Consider the following 19526-nt stretch of genomic DNA (forward strand, 5'->3'; position numbering starts at 1 on the left):
TCAGGACCCAAAGGGGTCACACTCTCTGTTTCTCTGGACTCTCTGTGGGGTGCCTGTGTGCAGGATTTCTGCAAAAGATAGTCCATTTTGTTAAGCCTTTGAATATTCAAATTGAAAGTATCGCGCAATCATTGATTGTCAAATCATGGGTTTCTGGAGGTTTTAAATACTTGGCATGAGGGGGAAAAAACTCAAACCTATACCCGAAGGTATAAAACATTAATTCTGTTTGTCTCCTGCTCCAGGGGCCCGTGTGCAGCCGGATGCTTTGGAAAACTTTAAAAATGTTGCATCTCTTGCTTCTCTCCCTGCACAGGAGCCCTCCTAGGCGCTGAAGCCCTGTAGCTGCAGCATCCAGCCACCGACCCAGCTTCAGCTGACCACGATGTCGGGTAACTGGACTGCTTCTCCGGGGGTAGGGTCCTGGGCCAGGGGCGTTTTGATCCCGGTGAATGTGCACAGCTTCTCCTGCATAGAACAGAGAGGCACAAAGTCAGGCCTTACAAGTCTGGACCCGGGATCCCGAGAGGGCTGCGCAAGGACTGGTCCCTCTAGGCGCCTTCTCCCAGGACAGAGGCCCAAAGGCCGGGCTGGCCGCCGCTCCGGACGTTGCTGTCCGCGTACCCCCATCTCCCGCCCGCCCTCCCACTTTCCCCATTTGTGTCTCTGGGACTTCCCGGACCGACTCTGTGCTCGGAAGCGGCGGCGGGGGGAGCTAGAGGTTCACGCTGAGCATGGGGCGCAGTGAGGACGCGCGTGCCTCTCAGCGCTAAGCTGGGGTGGCCCTTACGTGGACCCCGAGAAACCCCACCGCTTGCGGAGCCCCGAAAGGGACGAGGGCGTTGTGGGGAAACTAGGTTGCCAAGAAGGCCCCGCGCTGAGGCCCTGCGGGCCAGCACAGGATTCCCTGGGTCTGGGGAAGGTGTAACGCAGACTCGCTTCCTGGGGAGACCCTCCAGCTTCCGGGAGCAGGACCGGGGGGCTCTCAGCTGTCCAGCTGCGGTCCCCACTGTGACCAGGCGAGGCGCTGGCGGACTGGACACTGTCGTGTGGGACCCAGGCAGAAACATGGGGCCGCTGGAGCTGAGGGGCTGGCTCCTCCCCGCGCTGTCCGCTGAGCGCGCCACTGTAGGGCTGCAGTCCCGGCTGCGGACCTATTGGGGACCTGCGGGCACCCCAGAAAACTTTCGCGGCCAGATGTGGCCTAGTAGCTGGGTCAGACCTACTCACTGCGGCTCAGGGGTGCCCAGGGGCCGCGGCGTGCCCGCTCCAAGCACTGGGCTGCCGACCCTCCGGCGCGCGCTCGGCGGCTCCCGGGCCCCGCAGTCCCAGCCGCCCGGCCCCACTGCCCCGTCTGCGGCCCCTCCCGGAGGGCGGGCTCCGGCGGAGCGCGCGATCCCCGAGCCTCGAGCCGCGCTCCCGGGAGTTCGCGAGCGGCGGACCAGCCCCTGAGCCTCCTCCGAGCGCTGGGGCGGCGCGCGGCCGGCAGGGAGGGGTGGGGATAGACGAGCCCGAGGGGAGAGCGGGGGACGGAGGAGGAGGAACAGTTGGAGCCCAGGCGACGAAGGGCGAGGGAGCCCGCAGAGTGAAAACATGCTTGTGAGGGAGGTCCCGGAGCTTGAAATCTGTGCTAGGGTCATTCTGGCAAGTTCCTTACGGGACGATCAATGGCCTGGCTGGGGCTCGCCAAACATTCCCTGTCTGCTGATGTCCCCAGGCTTGGCTTCCAAACCAAGGGCATACAGAGGGTCAGAGCCTCCAGAGAGGCCACACCTGGCCGGGCCGGGCAAAAGAGTCCCAGAGGTGTGGGCTAGCTTCCATAGATCGGGAGAGCTCCCTCACTGCAGCCGTGGGCCCCTCCCCACGGCGATGACTGGGCCTATAACCCCAAGATCCCCTCGCTTGGTTAGCTAAAGTGGTGAGCACCCCCTGGGTTTGTCGCCACATTTCTGAGCAGAAAACCTGTGTGTGTGCTGTTGGTCTAGGAACCGAGTCACTAGAAGTAGAAGGTCCAAAGATTTCCGTGGTTTGTTTCCATCCGGGCTCTTAGACCTGCCCACCGTCTCCTTATCTTTTCAAGTTTGAGAGCTTTGGCTTCTTTCCAGTTCCCTTTGCATTCTACAAGCCCAGAATCCTGGCCACAGGTGCCATATATTATGTAAAGAGAACCCCATTTCCTAGTCTGACAATCCCCCAAACCTTGGACTTTACCACTCACTCAATTGCCTTTCCCCAGAAAAACCAAAGGTGTATCAAGGTGTCCGTGTGAAGATCACAGTGAAGGAGTTGCTGCAGCAGCGAAGGGCACACCAGGCTGCCTCAGGGGGAACTGTAAGCATAAACCTTCACTTACTCCCTAGTCAGTCAGGCCTCCCTTAACCCTGTGTCTGGAAAGGGGTAGAGACTACTCAGACCCCACTAAGCATCTCTAGACCTGACCCTCCTCAGGTGGTCTGTCCCAAGCCTAGCTTCATCTCAGTTTACCACCAGCAGCCACATAAAACAGTTGAGAGTATAGACTTCAAAGATGTCTCTTCCTCGCTCCTTAGATTTAAATATAAAGAGCTCCCTGCAGGGCAAGGAACAGCCAGGAGGTTAAGTGTATTGTTATTTTATCCTGGAAAAAAAAACTGTGCATATGCTGTCACATACCTACAAGAAAAACATTCCCAGGCATTCATTTCATTTCAGGCAGTCTATCAAGGATAGCACTTTTCATTCTTCAGGAGCTCAGCAACTGAGGCCCTTTACCTGTAAATCACCCATCATTTAAAGTTCTGAGCAGAGAGACATCACATCAATGCTGCTTGGGATACAGACCACTTCCTGAAGATGGAAGAAGGCCTTCCTAGGTTAGCACAAGATTGATCTGTCCCATCTTCAGGGAATCTTAATATTTTTTTATTCTCTTAAAGCAGATAAGTATTGTCGAGGGCATAATAGCAGCTTCAGAAACAAGTAAGCCAGATGAGCTGCCCCCTAGACAGCCGAATGTTCTTGACCAAACAGTTCCTTTTGAGTTAGTTTGGATGTCCTAGAGCTGGAGCCTGAATTGCCTGTGTTAGGATTGGTCATGTCCACAGCCTGCTGGCATCTCTCCCACAATGTGCTTTGTGCCTTCTACTGCTTGTATGTGATGTACAACTTCCATTTCTGCATGATATGGGGCCTTGTGGGAGGAGGTCCATGATCTATGAATCCAAGTTCTAGCTCTAGACAGGTTGGGTTCAGATCTCAGTCTCTCCATTCTGTGTGTCCTCGTGCAAAACACACGACCTGTCTATCTTGGCTCTTCATCTTGAAATTAGGAATAAAGAATAGGACTGTGTGAAGATTGGGTGAGTTCTTGAGAATTAATCACTTAGAAGGGTGCTTTCCACATTGCAAGTGCTAGAAAAAAAAAAGTAAGCTGTTGAAATTGCTTGTGCAAAGCAGCTAAGACAAAATTCCAGCTGAATATTAAAAGCCACCTATTCAGGCAATGTTCATTAGCACCCTTTGCTCAGATTAGAGTGTGGAGGTAAGAGCTTTCTGAGGGGTGTAGCCCCTAAGACATTGCTTTTGCCTTTACTAAAGAGATGAGGAGCATCTCTATACACAGAATTTAACCCAGTAAAACTTCCTTACCTTTGCAGAAGGCTTTGCAGGGGTTCTTCCTTTAAAGCACATATACTTTTGCCCATCTATGATTTCATTTCTTTCTTATACAGCCAGGTGGGGTAAGTTGATAAGGGATCTGTGTATTTCTCTTACAGCTAAAGATTAAAAAGTCTTGATGTGACTAAAAGGCAGAGCTAAAAGTAAAACCAAGATCTTCTTATTCTCAAGAAAACTATTTCCACCTGTTGGCTTTGCAAATAATTTCTCTTTCTTCAGTCCCTCAACTCAGAGGTGGTAATAAAAATTGATAAAACCAGGCACATGCTTCTGGTTAAGCTATTGGTGCCAAAATGCAATCTCTCATTAAGGAGTTCAGACGAACATGGGAGAATAGAGCTCCAGGAGCACCTGTATAGGCCCTTTGGCCATGCCCGTTTGATTTCTGTCATCTCTGACCACAGTCCCCCCAGGAGCCAGCTGCAGGAGCTAAAGGGAGGTAGGGGACTTCTCCAGTGGACTGTCTGGCAAGTTTCTGTGAGCTCTCAGGCTATTTGACTTAATTCTGTTTTTCCACATTTCCACTGGAGAAATAATAAAGCTAGGCTGTCTGAAACAGCGTTTTTGCAGGTTCAGGCAGAACAGAGGCCAGCTGCACTTGGCTTCTGGGAGTTTACACTGGGCATGTTGTGCAGACATATGGAAGACACACGTATTATTTAAATCCAAGAGCCAGATGTGTAGTCCTTTACAAAGGAGCTGGAGCTCTAGAAAAGCTGTGAGAGGGTATTCCGTCAGCAAAGATAGAAGATGTTGGTGTTAGTTGCCATTAAGTTGACTCCAATTCATAGGAGACTGTGAGTGCAGAGTATATAAATGGTTCCTTAGGATTTTTAAAGTGACCTTTCAGAAGTAGGTTACCAGACCTGTCTTCCAAGGCACCTCTGGGTGAATTCAAATTGCCCTCCTTTGGACTAGTTTTCCCATCATTTAATTGCACCACCTAGGAGAAATCAAACCAAAAAAGGGCAGCAGGTATTAGGGAATCATTCATGCCTTCTCCTTGGTATCCACTTTCTGATTTACCAGAGATGTTCTCACTTTGTTCACTTGTTGTAGAGACACCTTGCCAGATGTTAAGAAGGCAATTAATTGGATCAGACAGTATTATGCAGGAAGAGGTTTATCTTAATGTGTTGTAAAGTCAGAGCAGTATCCATAATTTTACATTTTAAGAAGGCAACTATGAATGGGAGGTATAGATTGAGATCAGATGTTCAGCAGTGCCAGGAGAAGAAAGTGTGTGCCAAGCTTGTACGTTTGATTACAGAAATGTATTTGAGCCAGATCAGTTTGCAGACTCGGCTTGCATGCCAGGCACACACACACTTTTTGCCCTCAGGTAAAGGGAAACTCGAATAAGTACTTATCAAAAGATAAAATTTACCTTTATGTTTCTGGGTGTTTTTGTTTTAAACTTAGAAAAACAAAAAAACAAAACAAAAGACCAGCCTTGATGTGTTCTTATAAATCGTACACTGTGGATGTTTGTGCTGTTTGAAATCTTAAAGAACTGCCCCTCTTTGTATTCTTGGAGCAAAGTAGAAAGTGAACCCATGACTAGAGAGATATTATCAGTAGGATATTGTAAACATATTTCAGGGAGATAACACAGGCAGGCAGACAAATAGGCCGAGATCCGGGGGAGGATGGGGTTAATGAGAACTCTGCAGTGAGGCAGATTTTAAAAAAAAACCCAACACTCCACTCCTTCCAAGTCCTTTAGCTCAAGCTGCAGCCAAATATTTGCATAAAGAGCTGGTAACTGATTCCAGCTTCCTGGTTCATGACATTACAGCATGGATCATTTTCAAAACTACCACCACCTCCTGTTTCAGCAGCGGCTGATGGTGCAGCTCTCCAAGTGACTCCGTGTATGGGAGTGAGTATACCCTGTAACCCAAGACAGAGGTGTAGTGGGGAGCTCAGCTTCTCTGCATACAATCTCAGAGCCATTCGGGTCCCTTTAAACTTTAAAGCCACCAACCAACTATAAACATACCACAAAGCACATCTATATTACTCTGTTAATGCAATTCTCAATCCAACTATAAAATGCAGGCTGCATTAATTTTCATAGTTAGAAAGAGCTGTTGTATAAACCCCAAGGATTCAGAGAGAGGAGTGGAAAAAGAAACTTAGATAGAAAATAGTTATGGTTTTTTGTTGTGTTTTGTTTAATTAAACAGAGCACCAAACCCAGAAATAAGGAGTTGAAATCCCCTTAGTAGAATATAGATATTCTACTTACTGATTAGATTTGAAGGAAATATTTTCCATTTTAATTTTTCTATGTTAATAGTCAGATCTTCAGAATTAACAAAGTTAGGGATAGTTTCCTTTGGGAAAAGCAAATTCCTAATGTTAATCCAGATAGTATATGCAGACTTTTGAGGAACATGATTGACTAAGCCATAGACAGATTAAGTAATTGTCTTTATTCATTTTAAGTGAAATCATTTACTAGAAAGCCGCTTAGCTGATTTTGCTCAAACTGTTGAGTTCTATACTATCCCATGCGTTCTATACTGTTCTGTGCATTCATTTGTATAAAAAATAACAGCCATTTAAAATTTAAATTGGGATGTCTGAGTTAGGGGACAAAAATACCCCAAACCGACAATAAAATTAATTTAGATAAAATGCATCTTTGATTGTATGGCATGATTGGTAGTTCTCTTAGAAGAAAGAATATGACTTTACCTCAGAGCAGAAGGAAGCATAGTCCATCTGCAATGTCCTAGCTCCCCCATGATGGGACTGTGGCTTCACTTGGTGTGATGGTTCTCCTCTTACTTTGGCAGCCCTCCGGAAGCAGCACTGTCCACATTGCAGCCTCAGCCGCACCATCTTCTGCAGGTCAGTCCAGCCAGCATTACAGTTCGCTCAAAAGCAATTCCAGAAGTCCATCTCGAAAGCCTGTTCTGTGCTTGATTGAGGTTAAGATCAGCACCACCATTTAATTGGAATCCAACCAATCAGAAGATGAAAAAGGCACAGTGGCTCCAGATGCAAGCCTGGCTAGGAGACGCATGCATGTGTGTCCTCCTGCCTGAACTGTGTCTATTCTGTCCAGAGTTTGTTCCTCACGTTCACTCCAGTTCCCTTTTGCCAGTTGACTAGACCAACAAATTAGAATTGTTTTTAAACACTTATCTTTTTGGTGGATTAGTAGATGGAATACAGAACATCCTGAGGCACCAGAATAATGCCTCTGCTCGTATTCATTAAGTTTCCAGCCGACAGGGGCTTCCCTCCCCTTCCTCCCTCTCATCCCAGAAAGCCGTTCAAACAAGTGTAAGCTTTCTCAGCACATAGGAATAACCAATATATAAACACTCCTACTTGTGTCACTGAAAAGCTGAGAGTTTCAGGAGGTCAGATATAAGGAAACTTGTGTGTGGTAGTGTTCTGTGAGTGTGTCATTTCAACTCACCTTAAAGGAGTCTTAAGACTCAGAAAACTTCAGTGTCCTGTACTGCCTTTGATGGACACACCCTCAACCTATCATTTTACTACATTTATGGGTAATAATCACACACTGGACCTGGTTGTCATAAAATTGGAAAGGCATAATGTTTTCAGAATTACTCTTATTTGGTGTTTCACAGGTTATTGGAACTAAATTACCCTGTAAGCATATTTAGGAAGAAAGCATTGCAGCTTTATGCCACATCAAGTAAATAGTACTCATTTATTCCCTCTGTTCCTAATTTCCATTGTTAAAATTTATATTGTCATTGAGATCATTTGTTTAAAACCCTCTCCTCAAAATTAAATTTATTTCTTAAGTATGAAAAGTGTATGACTAGAGTAACTTTAAATCAAGACAATTACTTCTCATATGTCAGAAGTTTTCATAAAGTCTCACTGTTTTCTTAAAGTCTAAATAATGTCAAAGGGGTTTGTTTATTTAAAGTAAACTATACATCAGGGTTAGATGCTGATGCTTTATAGCCCCGGAAGGTTGAAGCTTTGAACATTTTTGACAAGTAGTTGAATTATTCTTATATCCACTGCTCCCTTCTCCCAGCCATTTTCACAGCCAAGGTAGGGACTTGTGCTGCCAACCCAAAGGCAGACAGCTTGAGTCCACTAGCAGCTCTTAGAGAGAATGACGTGTTGTCTTTTCCCATATGATTTACAGCCTCTGAAAAACCACTGAAGGTCAGCTATGAGTCAGTTCTGACTCAGCAATAAGAGAACCAAATTTATTTCACTAGAACTTGAATTAGCAGAAACAACTACAGATTCTAAATTGCCTATCAACTTGCTCTTCTGGAACCCTTGAGCCAGCCTCCTTTTTCCTGGAGGTAATCTTCAGAATATAGAATAAATTTCCATTACAATCTTTAAGTATAGTTTTTAAACAAAAGTCTCTCTTTGTCACTTCTCCCCTAGGGCTGTATTTTGAGCCTGAACCGATTCCTTCCACACCCAGTTACTTTCAACCCCGAGAATTTTCGAGTTGTTTTTCTTGTGATGAAAACCCAAGCTGCCTCGACCAAATCTTAGATTCCTACCTTCAGATGGAGACACACCCTGAACCTTCCTTCAATTCCTTGCAAAGCACGCCACGCTACTTCCCAGACAGCTTCCAGCCTGCTCCTTTCTGCTTGAACCAGAGCCTGGTAATTCATATCATCTCTTTACAAAACTCAGTTGTTGCCTACTATGAACTAGTAAGGGAAAGGACCTAACATCATCTCTGGAAAAAATCATGTCAATTTTCTCAACAGGAAGTCAACAGAGGAAACTAGCAGAGAGCCAATGGAAGTAGAGATGGCCACACACTGTGGAACTCAATCTTTTAAATACATGGGAATTAGGGTTTCCCAAGGAAGTTAACTCATTGCCGTTGGGTCAGAACTGGCTCTCTGGTGGGTTTTCAGAAGCTGTGAATGACAAAGATTTCCTATCTTTCTACATCCACCATGGAGCAGCTGGTGGATTTGAACTGTCCATCTTTGTCTATCCCTAACTGCTAGGCCAGCAGAACTCCCTTGAGAAGGTCAGTATGTGGCAATAAAAAGAGATTTCCTAGCAATATTGATTTAAGAATTCCTGAACTGTGACATTAAGATACCTATTAATTATAAATTAATTCTCAAAGTGGCCCTTATGAAACCCAGCAAAGGTTGATTGATAGATACTTGAATCTTGAAAACAGAGTGTGTCAGCACCAACCTCTCATTCTGATTAGAAGAATTTGATTCTGTTGTCACTGACTTGGTCCTCTGCCTATTTCTTTTGATCTGCCCTAGACATAAGGATTCTTTTAGGGCTGGAAATGGTTAGTTAAAATTAAGCTGTAATGCTTGAAATAATTTGGATTAATGTCTGTACTTGATGGTCCTCAAATGTTTGAAAATGAGTTATCCTTTAAAATGTAATAAGGTTTCAATTAGTAGATGCTAGCTGTCTCAGGTGGGAATGATTCAGGTGATGGTTTTTTTTCAGTCAGCTGCCACACACTACACATCTGAGAGCTAAACAATGAATAAGGATGCCAGAAGAAGAATCTTTTGAGTTGTGATGCTGGAGAAGAGTACTGAGTATTTTATGGGTTCTTTAAAAACCAAACAGATACATCTGGAGGGAAAATGCAGCCATAGTGCTCCTTGGAGGCAAAGATATGATGAAGCTTCATTTCACCTACCTTGGATATATAGCCAGAAGAGGCTATTCCTTGGAAAGGGACACCATGTTTGAAAAGGTCAGCAAAAGAAAGACCCCGCTTAACAGGATGGGCTGACAGGTGCCTGGAGTGATCAGCTCAAGTGTGTCAGATATGAAGAAGATGACACAGGATCAGGCAGGGTGCAGGTCTGTTGATTATATAGGGCTCTGTGCATTGTAATCAAATCGATGGCACATAACCACAAACAACAAGTTGCCTCAGGGGAGCTCTGATGACCTAGTGTTAAGGAGTTTTTCTGCCAATCTACAGGCACATTTCTAATCCACTAACTGCTCAATGGGAGAAAAAGGGGCAGTCTCCTCCCTTGCAATTTATAGAATTTGAAAACCCTCTGGAGGGTCCATGAGTTGGTTCCAACTCGATGGCACATAACAACAACACATTGCTTCAGGAGGCAGTTCAAATCCACCAGCTGCCCACGGGAGAAAGATGGACAGTCTCCTTCCCTGCAATTTACAGACTTTGAAAAATCTACTGGAGGGCCAGTTGTGGTTTGATTCCAACTCAGTGGCAAAGAGTTGAGTTTGAGTTGAGTTGTCTCAAGTACTTTGTAGAGAGTGACCATATCACTTTTATACCTTAAAAGGTAAGGTTTGAGGGGATTTGGGTTTGTTTTGATTTTTTTTTTTTTAGAAATGGACGTACTTTTGGGTTCTGATTTGTCAGAAATCTGTGTTGATATTCGGAGATAGAAGATAATGCCACACAAGTCATCCATTCTTTTCCAGCCTCCAACTTTGACTTTCCTGGTAGCAATTATCTGTTACCACTGAGTCAATTCTGACTCATGTTGACCATCAGGCTTCCTAGGCTGTAAATCTTAATGGGAGGAGAGGGACTTAGTTTAACCCTCCAGAGTGGCTAATGGGTTATATCAGTTATCAACATGCTTAAGAAAAAGCAAGGATCCTTGGTGACATAGTGGATTTTGTGTTGGACTGCTAACCAGGATGTCAGCAGTTCGAATCCAGCTTGGAGAACTCAGTGGAGGGTTGACAACAGTGGACAGGTGAAAGAAAGGGAAAACAGAAAACAATTTTCTTCTGAGGAAACTTTGGTGGTGATTAAAAGTCTTTGCATCTTAGAGCATCCCGGCCATGGGGCCATGAAGTACGTGGCTTTCTCCCTTCCCATGATCCTCTCACCCTCCACAGTCAGGTTGTGGAGAAACATCCAGTTTAACACCTGCAGCTTACATTGCACCCCACAGCAGGTTTTGATGTGCAGGTGACTTGAAGCACAAAGGGAATTTGTGGTTTAAGAACAAAGCATCCTCTAAAGTATGGTTATAACAAAGGAAGCCAGTGAAGCAAGGTAATTTATTGTTGAGGAAAAAAATAGGTAAATAGAGAAATGGTGTCTTGAAATCATGTAGTCAGCAACTAAAATTACTTCTTCAGACTTGGACTGAAATTCCCAGTGCCTCCTTTTTTTGAGGGGAGCTAATTGTCTTTCACCAAATTAGTAAATCCACACACTATCGAGTTCCTTTGATCCTCAGTAATGAAGTTCTTTGTTCTTTGATTTTTCCTCTCTAGACCCCAGTGTCACCTTCAGATTTCTCTACTCTCTCCGGTTCCTTAGACTACAGCTACTCACCAGCTCAGCTGCCTTTCTATGCTGCAGAGAATTACAGTTCTCCACCACCACTGGACACCAGAAACTGTGACTATCCTTCAGAAGACCTCTCCTGCCACCCCTTGCCCTCACACACCCAGTACAACAGCTTCTCCTCGGCCCCGGCCCCAGCGTGTTACTGCGCGTCCTGCGAGGCCGAGCACTGGGACACTATCCGGGCGGCAGAGTACTTTCCTCCTCCCGGCCATGACTACCTGGATTTTGCTTCTTCGACAGCAGTACCCAGCGATTTCTACAAAAGGGAAGCAAACTGTGACGTCGGCTATAGTTAATCGAGATGATGTGGATTTGGAACGTGATAGACATTGTCACTGCCTCTTTGTGCTACTTCTAAATGATATCTTCCAATATGCATCCCACTTAACGAAGTGTCACAGGTGTGATCAGCATGCCACCATCTTCAATGTTCTGAAACTAATGTCGACAGTAACAGGAAACCCTCCGCCTGGTCCCAGTGTCGCTCCAACTCTGTAGGCTTACATTCAGCGTTTTTATAGGGAACTCCCAGTTGTTATAGCTTTCTCTTTCATGAACAAATCCTTGTATGCTGTGTTTTTTTTAACTAATAAATAATTTTGTATTTCTAAATTTGGCTCTTGTTTCCTTTTACTAGTATTACTTGCTGGTAATGGTTCCCAGTTGGCTTGAGTATTATCCGTTCATTCTGGAAATCATGATTTCTTAATCCAGTGGCTTAATTTTATTTATTCAAGAGTCTGAAATTATATTAATGCCAGGTAGTATCCGCTCCAGAGAACTACAGTGGTACCCATAGGACAGAGGGTTGACAGAGCCCAGAAGGTAGAAAAGACAAAACCTGCCTCTGCTCAAAGGAGAGAGTACATCTTGGATCAACATCAGAGAAACACATTTATAAATAATTACTTTCTCATATCTTACACTAGTTGACGAGGTGTTAGTATGAGCAAAAGGCATGCTTTACCTACAGCACTGTTAAACTATGGATCATTCTGTATCATTTCTAATGGACTGTTTTGTAAACTTGCGAATACTTGATCTCCCTTTTCTGGAGAGGCGCCATTCAGTTGACGTGATGCATCCTGGAGTTTAGAACTCACTGCTACCTTTCTGACTTTTCACTTTGGGCTGATAAATATGAATCAGCCATGTTTGCAGATTGGTTCATGGAGTTAACCCTGTTGCTTTCAAATAAATTTCAGAGTTTACTTCCCCTGAGTAGTCTATTTGAACTGCCTTTCTAGGGGAAGAACAGCTCCTTAAAGAGCCTGTGCTAGACTCCAGGGAGCTCTGGAGGCGTGGTCTCCTCGGAGTTACACTGCTAACCCAAGTGTGGTGCCTCACTAGTGGTTTCAGTCCACCAGTGGCTCCAAAGAAGAAAATGGACAGTTCCCTTCTGTGTGATTTACAGCCTCAGAAACCCAATGGAAGACCTCAATGGCAATGGGTCAAGTGGTATTGGAGTCTACTGTTGCAAGTAAAATGGAGCTTAGACAACCAGTTATTTTATTTTAATCTGCAACCCTCAAACCTGTTTTTCATTGTTGTTTAAATTTTCTTCTAGGTCATATAGCCCTGGTGTGTCCACTTGCCGTACAGGGGTAACTCGTGGTTGCTGTGAAGCTGAACACTGTGACACTGATGTGTCAAATACAAGAACGGTTACCCATGGCAGATAGTGTTTGGTGGAGTTCCCTGGTTGAAACAAGAAGCAGGAGTGGCATCCACTTCTGTAATAGCTTGCCTCTGGAAATCCTATGAACCTGGAGAAAGGATAAACAAGTGTTGAAGACTTTTGTTCATATGGTCGCTATGAGTCAAAGACACTCAATAACAATAAGTATATAAAATACAAGACTTAATCTCAAAAGGGAATTTTTTCATGCCCCATGGTTCAGCAACAATGGCAGCAATTCTGGTTCCCTTACCAGTGGTGACCATCTTCTGTGCTTTCTTTTTTGTGCAAGAATTGTGCTAAGGTATCTCATTTAAGCGATCTCATTTAATCATCACAATACTATTGGTAGCAAATGAGGAGCTGAAGGCTCAGAGTCGTTCAGGAACGTATCTGCTGCCATACAACCAAGAAGCATCAGGGCAGAACACTGTTTATTGCCAACTCTAGTGGTGGAAAAACTTGAGCCATTGTGGTGTCCTGGGTTTACTGTCCTAAGTGAGTTTCCTAAGCCATTGCCTTTGACTTTCACCACATAACTGGGCAGGAAATGCAAATAGAGTGTGTATTATAACCATAAAGGGATAGGATAGTTTTAAATTGAGCAGGTTTAATGACAAATTGGGAATCTCATTCTCAGCAAGGAAGAAATAAAGAATGCAGTGTTCATCCTTTGGGGACAGAGATTCCTGTCCTGGTCCCACAGGGCAGCAGCAGCGGCCACAGGAGAACCGGAGACCTGCATGAGACAGAACTGATGCAGAGCTGTTGCCCCAGGGAGCAAAAGCTCAGGTTTTTTCCCAAGATGATGGAGAACTGAGAGAAGGGGCAGGGAGATGCCATAATTGGCAGGGTAGCTTTGTTGGCCTAGTGGCAATCCTGAAGGCACAATGTTCAAGGCCACTAGCTGCTCTGCAGGAGAAGGCTGGGCAATCTCTTCCTGTGTGATTAACTGCCTCTGAAAACCCGTTGGAGGGTCTGCTATGGGTTGGTTCCAGCACACAACAACAATAACAAGAGTGACAGGGTGACTGCCACAATGGGCTCTAGAGTTTCAGGAGGTGTGAGAATGGCACAGAATAGGACAGAGTTCAGATCTGTTGTTCATAGGGTTGATGTGAGTCATACTTGAGACTCGACAGCACCTAACAACAACAACAAGAGAACACTCTAACACTGACCTAATCTAGAAGGTTTAAGGTCAAAGTGTCTGCAAGCCATGTGAGACGCTTTCCTGACTAAAGAATTGCATCCTGTTTCCAACATGAGTTGTAATTTGTTAACATCCTACATAAACTCCATTGCCATAACTCTGAGTATGGTTCTGTGAGATCTGCATAGCCATTGCAACAAAATGTGGAACCAGAAGTAAGGCAGTGAAGGACCTGGGAGGGACAGTTTGTGTTAGTGTGGTAGCCCGCAGCATGCAGGAGCAATGATTTTGTAAATTACTACCTAACTTAGGAGGGACTGAAGAGCATTATGCTAAGTGAACTAACTCAGTCCCATAAAGACAGCTACTGTATAAAACCATTACTATAGAACATGTATGAGGATCCAAGGGGTAGAATGGGAACAGCAGAAGTGTGAGGCTGGATGGAGGTGGGGTGGGGTGAGGTGAAGGAGCTTAATCATAGGGTCACACAATTTGGTGGGTGGGTAAAAAAAATGGGAAAGATTCAGTGTGAAAAACAATGTATATGAACTTTGTAAGTACGCCAGCATAAAATAAAAATTTTATTTAACAATAAGAGTGTGGTAGACATGTCTAACTTCATGGAAATCAGTTTTACACTATGAATATTGCTGATAGGGACAGTCTCAACTGTGGAGTTAGTAGAGGTCAAAAATCACAATCCCAAGCTACCTCCACAATTTGTGGCTGGTGAACCATCAGACCCCAATACCTGAATGCATACAATAGTGTGTCACCATCACAACTAAGACCTCCTCCCAAAATCAGCCTGCCTGCAGCAAACATGCCCAGGGTAAGAGCATCCAGAGCCCCACTTGAGGAAACCAAGGGGAAGAAGCTGCCACCTCGGTGTAGTGCACTTCGTCCTGCCAGGAGATGCATATGCTTTCAAAATGACACCATCTGATTTTACTCTCCCCAGGGCTTCAGTGAAGGTTTGGGCAAACAAGACAAGTTGCAGCCTGCCTCAGAAAGGGCTGTGCCAGGAAAACAAAACAATGGCTGCCTTTCTGAAATGCCAATAAAACGAAATTTTTAATAGCTTCCAACTCAATTGAAACTGGCCTCTTGTCAACAAATGTCTATTCACACATGAACCAAAACTCCCACGTGACCTCTGCTCCCCCTGAGCAGCTGTCCCCAGAGGACAAAGCAGAGAACCCAAGATGTCCAGCGGTTATACCAAAACACCCTTTCCTTTGATGCCAAACTTTTACTTCTGCCTTTGGTGGTCTTATCTTGTACTTACAAAACGTCTGCATCAGTTATAAATCTCAGAGAGTATTTTTCTATCCTTTTGTTTCTAGTCTTTTCTTCACGTACCTTTGAGTTCTTGCCTAAATCTGATAGTTAAACAATTCATAAAGGAATGTGAGAGGAGGGTAAATATGCACTACATTGTCTAATTGTACGTTAAAGCCATCCCAGAAATCTGAACTGGCAGATCACCTGGCACATTACTGAGTGAGTAGAACCTGCTCACCCCATCTCTTAGCTCTCACAGCTCACATGCAATGTTCTGTTGTAAACAAGTGAACAAAACTCCATTACCTTCAGATCTGTTCTAATGGGTGGCAACCCTCCACTGGGCTACTGAACCTTAAGTCTAAATTTACAGGAACAGATTTTCTCATCTTTCTCTGGTGGAATAGCCCTTGGGTTCTAATTGCTGACCTTTCAATTAGAAACTCAATTTATTCAATTTAGCCGCAGGTAAAAAGCATCAACCTGTAGCACTAAGGTGATCTTATTTTTTTCTTTTTTCCAGAGACAATTTAGGTTTCCTCAAAACTGGAGTAAAATGCAGATGCTTATACTTTAGTGTGAGATTGTGTGATTGAGTAAATTGGTAGGATCCAGCCATGCCATGTTTTAAATCTGGAGACCTTCTGGCTACACTGGAAAAGCAACACTAAGTTTGAGTCTGAATTGCCCACTTACAGGAGATAATCAATTAATATCTTCTGGCAACTCCATGTGTATGAGAGTTGATCTGAACTCCATAGGGCTCTCAACGGCTGATTATTTGGAATTAGACTGCTGGGCCTTTCTTGCAAGGATTCTCTGGGTAGATTCAAATGATAAACCTTTCAGTTAGCATCCTAGCCCCTTAAATATTTGCACCACCTAGAGGGTCCTTGGAGGAGCTAGCTTAAAGGAGTATTAATAAATAACACGGACTAAGGCCGTCATATGGACCAGTGCTGTGGGCACTATCTCATGCAATCCCCCAACAACTACATATGATAAATGTTGTTCTCCTTTTTACAAATGATGAAACTGAGACTTCAAATTGAAATTATCAAGTGATAACTGATACAGTTATCTTTCACTACCCCAGTATACTTCCCAAGTATTCTTTCTAGAACTCAAACTCATTGCTGTTGAGTTGGAACTGATTCATAGTTGAACCTCTAGCAGGTTTTCTAAGGTTGTCTATCACACAGGAGAAGACTGCCCAGATTTCTCCCTCAGACCATCTGGTGGATTAAACCACTAGAGAGGCTCCCCCTTTGAGTGTTGGCACCCCTCCCTACCAACCACACAACAGGGGTTCCCTGTTTAGTACTCCTAGAGGAACTATCAATTCGGAATTTGATCCTTTGTCTAAAACATCACATGTATATTTCTAACAAGTTCCTGATCACACAGAAGCTTTAGTAAAATTAGAAATGGAAATTTCAGTGAATGAATAATTTTGTTATGCAGAACCACAAAAGAGAGAAATAAGACACAGATTAACTGGGTGCTCTGTGCAAGGCTGAGTCCATGCCTTTAAAATGCACAGTCAAATGTTAAAGGCTGGTGTGATTTAAAGAATACAAAACTGTGAGCATTTCAGTTAGAATAGACTGCTTTCCAAACTCTTGAGAAGCTTAAGTTAAAAGGAAAACCTTACAGCTAAAAAAGATAATGAGACAAAGCTGAAGATGGCAAACATTTGGAAATTATTACATGAAGCAATGGCCCAGAGCAGTAACATTTTGGCAGCCAGCCTAAGCTGCAGGTGGGCGTCCAGCGAGCCAGGCGTAGAGAGATAAGGGCAATTGAAATGATTCAATATGGGCCGATAGCCTTTTGATAGAAAAATCTTTGGAAAATCATTATTCTGTCTAGGGAAAAAAGTAGGTTAAATCAAGGACTCATCAAAGCCAATGAAATCTTGAATACTATAGATTAAAATGAACAAGGACGCATCAACAATTCTAAATCTTCAAAGCTGTATAACATACAGTTCAACCCGCTGGCAGAGCAGCTCCAGGAAAGTAATGTACTGAGCCCCCACCTCCACGGCCAAGCCCCAGACCACTGAGTCAGTCTCTGGAGTGAAATTTGAGCATTCATTTACTTTCTGCTTTATTTGCTTTTTTACTTTATTTCACACACTTTGGACTTATTATTGGGATGCTCCAGTCCCTGAAGAAAGACATCATGCTTAGTAAAGCAGAGAATCAGCATAAAAAGAGGAAGACCCTCAACAGGATGGATTGACAGGGTGACTGTAACAATTGGCTCAACACAGCAGAGGCTGTACAATGGTGCTAAACCATGCTGTATTTTCTGCTATACAGAGTTACTGTGGATCAGGGTGTTTGATGACATTTAACAACAATGGGTCTTTTCACTCTACTTTGAAATTACAGGAGATGTCATTTGGGAATTAGATCTCAAAGTCTTAGGGACTACATTTTTGTGTGGTCAGTAGGTGGCCATACAGTGGAAAGTGGTTCTGTGCTTTAAAAGGCAAGGTAATTAACACTGTGTCTTATGTTCCAAGAGTCCTCTAGGCAAAACACAGGAGACGGAGGATGAATAAATTTGAAAGTAGGTGAGATTTAAATGACAACAAAGCACCAGACTCACTAAGGGCAGACATTCATGTCTATTATGCTGGACTTTAGAACAATTCTTTTGCTTTAATGTGAATACAGAACATGGTGACATGGTGCTTGACTTTGGGAAAGCTGGGAGAGAGAGAGAGAGGAGGGAGAGAGGGAGGAAGAGGGAGATGGAGAGGGAGAGGGAGAGAGACTGTAGTTACCAGCTTGGAAATGAGGTTTATCCCTCTAACTTTGGTGGCAAAGCTCATTAGGGTCTTGCTTACTGGAGCCAATGCCTCCTCTCCTGTATCTCAGATTTCAGGAAGAGCTCAGCACTGGGTTACAGAAGTCCTAGGCATTGCCCTGCCAAAGGGATGAGAAAGTCCTAGAGCAGGATCAATTTGTGGACAGGCCACCACTTTTCCTTCCAGTCAGCTCTGATGCCTGGCAACCATGACTATGTCCACATACCTTTTCAATGATCTGCAGAAGAGATCCTTCAGGAAGCAGGGCTTTATGAGGAGTGTGGTATCAACAACCTACGATATGCAGATGACACAACCTTATTTGCTGAAACTGAAAAAGACCTGAAGTGCTTGCTGCAGGACTATTCTACAAGGACTATAGTCTTCAATATGGACTGAAGCTCAACATCAAGAAGACAAAGATTCTCACCACTGGGCCAATTGGCAGCTTCATGATAGATAGAGGTTGACATGAGAGAGATTGTTAGCAATTATATGTTAGCTTGCTTGGCTCTATAATCAAGACTCTTAACACAAACAGTCAGGAAATCAGAAGATGAATTGCATTATGAAAATCTTCTGTCATGGATCTCTCCAGAGCAACGATGTCAGTCTGGAAACAAAGGTGCACCTAATCCAGGTCTTCTCAATTACTTGTTATGTTTCAGAGAGCTGAACAGTGATTAAGGATGACAGAAGAAGAATCAATGTCTTCGAGTTGTGGTGTTGGAGAAGAGTCTTGGATATACCAGGACTGCCAAGAAAACAAATCAGACTGTCTTGGTGAGGGTGAAATCAAGTATCTCCTTGGAGGCTAGGATTTTATAGCTCCGTCTCACGTACTTTGAGCACATAACCAGGAAAGACTGATCCTTGGAGAAGGACATCATGCTCGGAAGGACAGAGGGACAGCGCAGGGGAGAAAAACCCTGGATGAGATGGATTAATGCAGTAATTGAGACAATGGAGGTTGGTGTGTCAGAATTAGTGAGACTAGCTGGGGACAGGGAAGGGTTCAGAAATGCTGTACATAGGGGTCGCTAAATGTCACAGGTGACTCAACAGCACATACCAACAACAACGTACCATATTGGATTTTTAAAAAATTATTATTATTTAAGCCTCTTATTTAGAGTCAACTAGACCTCAGGGAGTGCCTTTGTACTTAAAAGTTGATTGTTATTATATTTTGGAGGAACATTCGTCTAACTAATACAGCACTCTTCTGTCAAGATGCTGACTGAGGTAACCTGGGGTTGTGACGCTGAACCTTGTGCCATTGAGGTGTCAAATGCCATAATGGTTACCCATGGTGGGCAGTGTTTGGTGGAGCTCCAAGTTTAAGACAGATTTGGAAGCAGGAGTGGCATTCACTTCCTAAACCACATGCCTCTGAAAACTCTATGAATTTTGATAAATGAAGATAGTTCTAGAAGGACTTCCAGCCTTTTGTTCATAGAGTCACTGTGAGTCATCCTTGACTCGATGGCAATCAACAATAACAACAATATGTCCCATAGGGTTTTCAGTGGCTGATTTTCCAAATACATTATCATGCTTTCCTCCAAGAGCACCTCTGAGTGGATTCAAACCTCCAAACTTTCAGTTAATAGAC

At 44.1% G+C, this 19526-nt stretch overlaps 1 protein-coding gene across 1 annotated transcript; it reads left to right on the top strand.

Moving 5' to 3' along the window:
* Positions 1 to 355: 355 nt before the first annotated feature.
* On the top strand, positions 356 to 11268 carry COLCA2 (colorectal cancer associated 2). Its single transcript, XM_006890764.1, has 5 exons — positions 356 to 392; positions 2237 to 2331; positions 6462 to 6516; positions 8059 to 8288; positions 10897 to 11268. Exons 1-5 carry the CDS (start codon positions 386 to 388, stop codon positions 11266 to 11268), a joined length of 759 nt encoding a protein of 252 aa, XP_006890826.1. The 5' UTR covers positions 356 to 385.
* Positions 11269 to 19526: the final 8258 nt, after the last annotated feature.

The sequence above is a fragment of the Elephantulus edwardii genome, unplaced genomic scaffold, assembly GCF_000299155.1.
Source record: "Elephantulus edwardii isolate Elephantulus edwardi_28Jun2011 unplaced genomic scaffold, EleEdw1.0 scaffold00093, whole genome shotgun sequence".
Taxonomy (NCBI): domain Eukaryota; kingdom Metazoa; phylum Chordata; class Mammalia; order Macroscelidea; family Macroscelididae; genus Elephantulus; species Elephantulus edwardii.

What these genes read in the sequence shown, in the direction of transcription:
- COLCA2 (XM_006890764.1), top strand. An exon ending in AGGCTGCCTCAGGGGGAACT is followed by an intron (nt 2,332 to 6,461) that starts GTAAGCATAAAC and finishes TTACTTTGGCAG; the next exon opens with CCCTCCGGAAGCAGCACTGT. An exon ending in TCTGCTTGAACCAGAGCCTG is followed by an intron (nt 8,289 to 10,896) that starts GTAATTCATATC and finishes TTTCCTCTCTAG; the next exon opens with ACCCCAGTGTCACCTTCAGA.